This window comes from Mus musculus, chromosome 4, assembly GCF_000001635.26.
Source record: "Mus musculus strain C57BL/6J chromosome 4, GRCm38.p6 C57BL/6J".
Lineage (NCBI taxonomy): Eukaryota > Metazoa > Chordata > Mammalia > Rodentia > Muridae > Mus > Mus musculus.
The window spans coordinates 82,913,374-82,923,053 of NC_000070.6; the positions used below are offsets into that span (position 1 = coordinate 82,913,374).

Genomic DNA, 9,680 nt, shown 5'->3' on the forward strand with positions numbered 1-9,680 from the left:
CTGATAGCAGTTTCCTTCCTTGGGTCTTCATCTACAGTACAACATCTGTGTCAAGTAAACTGTCCCCCAACTTGGGGTCCATTTTGTGAATGAAGTGTGTTTGTGGCCCAGGGAACAGCTTGCTGGAAGGCAAACAGGAAGGAAGGAAGATTTCCATACCTGTCTGAGAAAGTGCAAATCAGTTGTGGATTCCACCTTATCAGCTAGAGGCAGCTCTGCCACCTTGATTGTCCTCTGTGGCTGACTAACAATGGATATTTTGGCCTTCCGTTTGTGAGCTGAGAATCTGTCGCCCTCTAGTTTCAAGGAAACTATACCATGGTACTTGAGGAAAACAGCAAACAAAAACAATGAGAGAAAAATAAACACTGAGAAAGTACACAAACCTTTTAATAATGATAATAAGCATTTAAAAGACAGCATCAAGGCAAAGAGACAAAAAGGATTTTTCTCAATCACCCAATCTTCTTTAAAAAAAAAAACTTTTTCAGAAAAAAAAACTTCGGGAAAATAGAGAAAGAGAAAAATATAATAGTATCACTTCTATGAAGACATCTATGAACTTAAGACATTTGGCAATTCTTTGTGCTTACATTGTAGATGGTGTCTGTCCCATTTCTACAAACAGAGGATGGGAGAACCTGAAAGCAACAAAAGACGTATGTGCGCAAAACCGACTTTAAAAGCAAGTAGCAGTATATTTTAGTAAGGTTCTGAAATAACTGAAAACTTAAAAAGAATATTTCCCGAGACTTTTTTTTTTCATGCCAGGTTCAATAGAATTTTGTAAACCATCATGTCTAACCACAGCTCATGATCATGCTGATTCCTGACAAGCAGGACAGAGAGGTGGCTTTCGTTTTCAGTGCATCTGTAGCACAGAGAGATTCAGGAAAGCACACAGGTACACACGTGCATGCACACACATGTGAGAGTGTGCCTGGTGGGCATCATAGCTTCCACACCCAAGGGGGTCACTTAACCGTGCTTCTGTTCTAGGACCACTGATTGTTCCCTATCTATCTTGATCATAAAAAGGAACCAAAGCAGGATTCACACGGCTGAATGAATGTGCCTACCGCTTCAGTTGGCACAGTTAGTGGAGTGGGTCAGCATAATGATATTTGCACATAAAAGGCACTGCATGACTCCACAAAGCACTCACTATGAGAATCCAAACCGTTCTGCACTGTATCAGCCACTTATCACACATCCCCACACACCCACTCCCAGTCTTCATCCTTACTGATTTGCCATTCCCCTGGGTCATTGTCTTCCTTTGAGTGAGGTCGGTGAGACCAAAACCCTGAAGAGCATCTCCACTGGTGAAAGATGGAGGAGGCCTTTCCAGAAGAGGAGAACCTGAAGTGGTGAGCGAGGATGAGCCTGAGGGCAGCGGATGCCAAGGGCCCTTCCCCCACGTGCTGTGCTTGCTTTGGTTGAAGGAATTTGAAGGATGGCACCGTCCTGGAGGCATGCAAGATGGCAGGCAATCAGTACACTACACAAACACATAAGCAATGGCGTTGACACAGTTCCTGGAACAGCTTGTCATTAAACCTAGACGGATGAATTTCCCACCAGATGTTGCCTTTTTCCCATTTGCCAGAAACTCCCTCTCTCGTCATCAGTTTCCACCTGGGAAAGCGGTATCCCTTCTGCACATGGATGGGGTGATTATAAACTCATGAAATCCATCCCACAAATCATAGATGAAAATCATTGTCATGGCTTGATAATCATTCCAGACGCTTAGGAAACCGGCTCACTTCCCTCCTGTGATCCTCCCCAACATGGAAGGTTTATTCACCGATCAAGTGCCACCCCCTCCCAACACTGGGAAAGGAATCGAGTTTTCCTCCAGTCTTTTAGAGGTACAAACTAGGATTGTTTAAAGGGAGCGGTGAACAAGCAGCAGCTGTAAAATATTTGCAATCAACTCTAAAGGGACAAAACCCTAGTGAATCTTAAGAGAGTCTCTACTAGAAACTTCAACAATGAATATTTCTGGGAAGGTGCAGAAAACAGCCCACCAAATACAAACAAACTAGCCAGTGAAGTGGCTCAGCAGGTGGGGATGTTGACCACTAACCCTGGCTACCAGAGTTTGATCCTGGGAACACACATAAGAGGAGAGAACAGATCCCCACAGGTTGTCCTCTGACCTCCCCACCAAACCATAAGTAAAAAGGAATTAAAGATTAAAGAACAATTACAAAACCTCAATTAACAAGAAAACAAAACGACCTGCCGAAAGAACCTGGCTGAATATTTATTTTATTTTTAGCAGCACGGAGATTCAACCACGGAGCCTTTTGCAGGCTAAGCAAGCACTCTGCCACTGAGCTACGTTCCAAGTCCAGAGCATTTTTGTTTGTGTATATTTCCCACACTCAATGTGAGTGGAAATTCCTGCTGGCCAAGAAGTACACGTGGTGTGGAGAAAAGGGGGATGAGAGATGTCATGGAAATGTGGGTGTACAGAGCAAAGGAGACAACACCCACTTTTATTATAAGGTAAGCAAGGGGACACCAGATTATAGGTAAGGAAGAAAACTGCAGATCACGGGGCATGACAAGCATTTAAAAAAGGCTTGAAATCGAGTGTCACGCTGGACACATAAAGTGTCACATAGATAAGGAACTGGAAGCAGAAGGACTTTGGCAGAACAAACCCTCAGAGCGCCAAGGGCTTTGCTTTTCGTTTTATTTGTAGGTTGCTCTCTAGCAGGCTCTTCCCAGAACCGTTTGGCTCTGCCTCACCAAGTCATTCATTAGTATTCTCCAGCTGCCCCCTGAATCCCCAGCCAGCTGCATCTTCACGTCTGTTTTCCTCCAATTCCTTCCCTTCTTAGAATTTTCCTGGTCACACTACAGTGGGGGCTCCTGTTTTGGGCACTGAGAGCTCTCCTTAACAGAGGAAAGATAATTACAGCCCTGCAAACTCAGGGGGGAAATAATTGTCCATAGATTCTCACCAACATTGTTTCCCCCTTGGTGAGAACAACAAATGGTTAGAAAAAAGCAACCAGGGCTCTGACTTGTTGCTTCGCTGCAGCCATTGCTCTTAGCAGGAGGAAAAACCACATGAAGCACACACCAGAATAAAGAACCCGGGAGTCATGGTGCAGGCGGCTTTCTTGACAAGAAATTACGCATTTTGATTTGAAGGCGTTATCAAGCATGTTGGCTGCTGCAAGCCAGCAGCCATGGCGCCAGGACTGCTCCTGATTTCAAGACGAGGATCAAAAGAATACCTCCTTTTGAGTCCAAAATTTTCACCGCCGCTTTTGTCTGCGTGCCAAGAACCGCATTCACAGGGGAGTTCAGAATTACTTCAAAGACCTCATCATCTTCCTCTAATCCGTCATAGGTAATTGCTATATTCCACATCTTAGTTGACATTCCTACAAGAAGTAAACATTTTAATTACTCTTTAATTGCTATTTCAATCACCTAGGTGTCAGAGAAATATATTAATTAACATGTCTACCGCTAGACTGCAGTAGCCCGAGTGAGCTATTGTACTGCCACCAACTCACTGAGGCCCTGCTGTTCTCCCAAATAATATAAAAAGAGTGCATTTGTTCCTGGACAATGATGACCGGCCTTCAATGCAAACACTGTAACAAAAAGTAAGCAGCATTACACAGGGGGAGGATAAAAGGTTAGTAGACAAAATCCCAGACATAATTTTTCTTCCAACCCCACCCCCTCTGTGCCTTAGAATAAATAGTTACTACGATTTGAAAATCTTAATAGTTGCAAAAATCTTAAGAGGGTGCAGCAGACAGAAGTGATTTTTGGATGGTACTTCAGGCACCTCACAGAATCCTTGACGTGATTCATGTACTCCAACTGCTGCCTGCATCGGCTGCTATCACCCCCACCCCCAGATCTTCTAGCCCATGGATGATTTTTCTGATTGATGCAATGTTCAATAGTTGCATACTCTCCTAGAGAGAATGTATGGGCTGAGGATTGTACCCATAGACTGGTCCAGCCTCCATGTCCCCTCTTTGTGTCTAACATGGAGTACAAACAAGTTTATTCCACATAACCTTCTGAACTTAACATAACTCTTCATTCGCTAAGATATCCCAGCCAATCTGTCCCATCAGGATGGAAGGCAAATTCAAATCGGAGACACAAAGTACTCAGGCTAGAAGACACTTCTGAAACAGTCTCAATCTCCAGCAGTGTGCATGATGGGAACTGTGAAACATCTTCCTGACTTACTTAGAAGGGAAGGTGAAGGCAGAGGTAAGCAAGCTGAAGGCTGCTTGGTGGCATAAGAGGCAGAGACAGGGACAAAGGACAGTAAGTTTACAGTTTAGGCTCTAGAGCAAAGCTTGGAAGTCTGTCCTGCCTCCCCTGCCTATGGGTGCTTCCATATCCATAAGTCTTTCTCTATACAGTGGCTAAACACTCTTTCCCAGCCTTCTCTTCTGAAAACTGACTTTTTTGCTTGCATGCTGATATGTCTGTTACTCTGTCACCTACATGACAGCCACCTTCTCAAAAGTATGTCTCATAGAGTTCTTATGGCCCATTCAGCATATCATGGATCCCTGCAGCATTCATTAGAAAGGATAAATTGTTCACTTCTGAACTGGGCTGCCTTTATAGGGAAAATGGGGGCATCTGCAGTCATTTTGGTAAAGAACAAGCTGGTGTCCGATTTATGATGCTTTCAGCATCTTCTGTGGTCTCAGATGATCTCTTTTTACAGTCTTTGCAAAATCAGAAGTTGAACTATCTAATATAAGACATTAACTAATTCCCAACTCACTGATGGACGAGTGGGTCTGCCAAAATGTGTGTTTTATCCCTAAGTGCTTCCCTCTGCACTAGACGCTATGGAGAACACCAGACATGCAGCATAAGCCAAGCTCTGACCTAAAGGAGTTTGAAACTTTTTGGAGGAGACAAATTGTCTTTGGGTACCCAAGAAGATTGGTCTCAGGACTCCCACTGAATGCCAACATCTGCAGCAGTTGCTTAAGTCCCTTGTATACATACCCTGTGCAATTCTCTTGTAAACTTTAGACCATCTGTAGATTGTTTATAATAGCAATATAATGAACACTTTGCGAATCTTGTACCTTGACCCAGTTAATGACAAGAAAACCAAAGGGTTCACAGTCATTACAGAAAGAATGTTTTTTTTTTCTGATTATTTTTTGATTTGTGTTTGGTTGACTAGGTGGATATGGGACCCAGGGATTCTGCAGCTCTTCTTCTTACCAGAAAAGTCAAGTAACTATTAAAAGCTACGTGTGATTAGCTGAAAAAATATACAGAATGCAGTGTGTGCACTAACTAGATGCCTATAGGATCCACATGTACAGATCAGAATGCAGTGTGTGCACTAGATGCCTGTAGATCCACATACACAGATTTGGAGGGAAGAAATGAGAAGCAATCTAAGGAAGTTAGCAAAGTTGAGGTTTGGGTCAGGGCAGTGGTAAATAGATCAGCTGGATGGGGAAGTTGCATCTGGGGAAAAGAGGCCACGGGTTGCAGGGAGATTCTATTCTATAGCTGTGTTACACCAAGTGGCTAGGTTTGGGCTTTAGACAATGGTTAATGAGGGAGGACATCACTGACATTCTGAAAGCAAACACTTTAGCAAAGTGAATTTGAGTGTCTGTGTGAAGGTTGGGTACCCAGAGACTCTGGGACGTTAGAGGCAGCCGTGGAAATAAAATGAGATGGGCAATGAAGAGGGATGAAGGCTGAGATTGTTAATATTCAGAGAACTGTTCTGACCACCAAGCATCATAAGGTTAGGTACAATTTAAATAAAAATCCAACACACAGAGACATATTTCCACATCTCAAACAGTTGTCCTCCTATTTGAAAATTTATTTCAGAAAGAAATGATAGTATCACTTTTTAAACAAACCAACCAACAAAACAACAAAAAGGCCTTTAAAGTTTTCACTAGATCTTTATGAAATTAAGAGTTTAAAGAGATCTTCTCTGAGTCTTTTCAAGAGCATCTGACTTGCTGACCTCCATTTTAACTTGGTTTCTAGCCTCCCAGGTGTGGGGGTCACTGCCTCAGGTTGTGAATGGGATTTTTCATTGCTGTTGTTTGGTCCCCTGCTTCCTTCACTTCCCAGGTGCAAAGTGTCCCTTAACTCCCTGAGATGTCTCTGGGTTTCTAGGGGGCTTGAACTGCCTCTTCCCATTTCCAGAAAACAAAAGGTGTTGGAGTGCAGAAGGGGTATCCTGTCATAAAAACACACCCATTTTATAAAGAAGCCGAGTTCCTGGATATTTTCCTACAAAGCAGATTTCTCTGTTGAGAGACATTTTCTCAATATTTTTCAGTAAATGCCAAATTAGAGAGCTGTTCCTTTGGAAAACATTTTGACTTTTCAGAATGATGACGATTTGATTAAGAATGCATCAAATCTTTCAGGGACATGTTTTAAAGGAAAGCACTCGTTTTCCTTAGAGTGTTTGCACAGGCACTGCAGTACTTCAGGTCAGAGCAGCTGAATGCCAGTCTCAGGACCCTGGTTTGCAAGGTTTGGTGAAGTGCTACAGGCAAGCCTTCATCCCTCCCCAGGAAGAGCTCTTCAGTCTCACAGTAACACACATACTGGATGATCCATTCTGTTTCTCTGGTATCAGGGAAGCTGATATTTCCAGAGAAATGAATAGATTGCTCCTGGCAAAAGTGATAGGATGGAGCTGGGGACATCTAAAAGAGACGAGGATTTACAATATGAAAGTATATAAACATTTATAGGACCTGTGGATGTGGGGGACTTTTTTTAATTCTCTAAAGTAAGGCTTCATGATATGAAATTATTTCTGGCTTAATAAATTCCAAACTCATGGGCAGCCAAGCGTGTGGCTTTTTAAAAAAATGTATAAAATGTGCTTGTATTATTCCTCAATGTATAAACAATCCTTAAAATCCTGAGACCATTTGGGGGCCCCAGAAGTCATTAGTAGCTATCAAAACAGCATGTAAACTCTTCTAGACAAACGGGCATTTATCTTATGTAGCGGAATCTCCAACAGATAAATTTCTGAGTCTCCCCTAGTGTGATACATTCCAGCTCTTCCAAACCCAAACAGAGTGCCTGGTGAGCTGCTGAAAACCTAACTTGCAACAAACAGCCATGGGTAATAAAAAGGGCATGTGACAAAAATGATTGACTTTCAAACAAGTCCTTTAAAACACCAGGACAAAAGAACATTAACTCTTTCTTGGTAGAGCAGAGGACTAAGGAACCTGCAGAAACCTAAGGCTAAACGTTGAATACAGATCAGCAATAACATGGTCAGCCTAGAAAACCCACTCCATATCAGAAAGCCAAATAACATGGGAAGGAGGCTAGCAAGAATATCTGAGCTGTTGCATGTCAAATTCAAGGCTCATTGTTAGAGGCTGAATTGTATCCCCCACCGCTTATATTGTGAGGTCTTCCTAACTAACTGCCAGGACCTCACAATGTGACATCATTTATAAATGGGGTGATGGCATGGTCATTAATTAGCATGATGTCATGGTGGAACAGGGTAGCTCCTGAACGTAAGCTCATTTGGGTCCTTATGATGAGGGAGACTCAATCCATAGGGAGAGCATCGTGTGAAGGGGAAGACAAGGACTAGGGAGACAGAGGCAGAGCCAGGACCACCACAGATCGCCAGCAAACCTCAAAAGGCGCACAAGAAAGAGACAGGAGAGATTCTTCCTCACAGACTGACACACATCGGTCTAAGACTGAACAGCCTCGAAAACTGCAAGGCAATGTCTATGTTTAAAACTACTCAGCTTGTGGTACTCTGATATAGAAAAACCATATCATCTTCATATGCTATGCTTCTGGTTGTGAACAGCACAAAGACATCCCTAAATACTAAGATCATCAGTTTGGGGATGGTGGTGACATTCAGTCATTTTAGTGACCTTACACTGGGCAGAATGCGGTCCAGGTACAGAACATCTCTACAGTACAAAGCTGCAAGCCCTGGCCACTTCTCTAGCATTTGTCCATTTGTTCTTAGGTGAGTGACCCAGGTCCATTATAGACCATAGGGAAGGAGAGAGTTAAATCCACCCACAGGGAAGCCTAGAAGGGTGGTGTCCAGCCTCCTGGCTTTAAGGCAGTCTTCTCCAGAAGTAAGTGGTGCTTCAGTATTAGTGCTTCAGGCTTCCTCCTCTTCTTCTTCCTCCCCCCCCCCCCACTAGAATGTTGCCTCCCCTAGAACAATGGCTTTCACTTTGGCTTCCAAAGTTCTGTTGGCAAATATTTTCATGTCTATATGTTGCATACAGTAGAACAACTTCAGGAGAAAAAAAAACACACTTTGATATTGTACGTTTTGGTACTCAGCAAAATTTTCAGCAAATTTTTATTTAAATCCACGGATTTAAATCAAAGTAAGTACTATTCAATGAAATAATGCTTTGCCCTGGAAGCCTGTTATGAAAACTTATTTCAAAAGAAATCATTTAGAAACTCCTTTGAGCAATCTGTAGAATCATAACATTTGAAAAATTCCTACCAAAATATATGGATAAATTAACATTATATTATAATGATGTTTAGGTTACTTTTTATCTTTCTGGATTGTTTTGAATATTTACTTTTGATAATTTTATGTTTATCATTTGCTATGATCTTTTTTCTCAGTTTAAATAAATATTCACTTGTAAGAAGACTATATATAAGAGCAGAACTTCAGACCAAACCCGTCTGTTGGGCAAAGGGTGGTAAGGCTCCCTGGCGATCTTCTAGTTGGCTGAAATTGCATAATATCCTGTGTTCTCAGAAGTCTCCAGATCGCTTATGGAAAATGAAACAAACCAGATACACAAAACGTACCTGGGTCAAATTGAAGCAGTTTGGATGGAGTGACAGTAAAATCTTTTCCAACTGTAGCTGACACTTGGTTAACCTTAGTAGGAAAGAAAAAGCCATTTAAAAAAATAAAAGTAAGTATTCTCCACTAGAGAAATGGTTACTCTCCCCACCCCCATACCAGACTAAATTCATGGTCTCAAATCTGTTTTTAATGCTAGGTAGGTTTTTTTTTTTCTTTTAAATTATAATAAACCATTTTGGGTCCAGGCCCTGTGGTATGCTTCCCTCCCCCTTAAGATCCTTTCTCCCTTTAAAAGTACCCAGTTATTGGAATACAAAGTTTACAACCTTATTGTTCTCTTTGTTATGAGAGCCATTTTATTCCATCTCCTCCCTTGGTCATAAATGGAGAAGGAAGAGGGCAAGGGAGAAGGAAACCCAGGGAGCCCAGCGAGCCTGTGCACCATCTCTGAGGGCCCGTGAGCTCCAGCACACAGAGATCCCTCAGGCCAGACTAACCACCTGAGCACTGCCTCAATGGATCCCTCACTCAGCACCAGCCTTCTGGGACTGAGAGTCGTGCTAAGAAGTTATGTGCAGGCAATCCACACCTAGGACCCCCCAGTTCTAGAGGCCTTGTTATGAAAGCCGTACAGAGGGAAAATTATTCTGGTCTAACTCAACTACTGACTGCCCCATTCAGTCCCTGATCCAGGTCTAAAATCCAAGGAGGCATCCAAAGTCATGGTCTTAGATGCCCAAGGAGAGTCTACATGTCTGCTAAAAAATAAAAGTCTGTGGTGAGCTTGTAAAGGGTCATTGAGTGAGACCCAGGTAGTCGTTAATTC

General features: G+C 42.6%; 1 protein-coding gene across 10 annotated transcripts in view, besides 1 other annotated feature; it reads right to left on the minus strand.

Annotated features, from left to right (window-relative positions):
* Nucleotides 1-9,680, minus strand: part of Frem1 (Fras1 related extracellular matrix protein 1) — a 154,587-nt gene that overhangs the window by 15,454 nt on the left and 129,453 nt on the right. For all 10 annotated transcript variants that reach the window (XR_390326.4, NR_154662.1, XM_006538013.4 and 7 more), the window contains 5 exons: nucleotides 8,854-8,926; nucleotides 3,258-3,407; nucleotides 1,247-1,467; nucleotides 594-641; nucleotides 160-324 (listed from right to left, as the gene is read on the minus strand). Coding sequence is in view for 8 of the 10 variants with exons in the window: in XM_006538013.4 (XP_006538076.1) it covers nucleotides 160-324; nucleotides 594-641; nucleotides 1,247-1,467; nucleotides 3,258-3,407; nucleotides 8,854-8,926 (657 nt within the window). In the remaining 2 variants the exon portion in view is untranslated. The remainder of the gene's footprint in view (nucleotides 1-159; nucleotides 325-593; nucleotides 642-1,246; nucleotides 1,468-3,257; nucleotides 3,408-8,853; nucleotides 8,927-9,680) is intronic.
* Nucleotides 2,000-4,898: an enhancer, noted in NCBI's record as "VISTA enhancer mm56". NCBI's record gives its function as "enhancer in: forebrain[4/5]" and the evidence as "EXISTENCE:transgenic organism evidence [ECO:0001131][PMID:17130149]".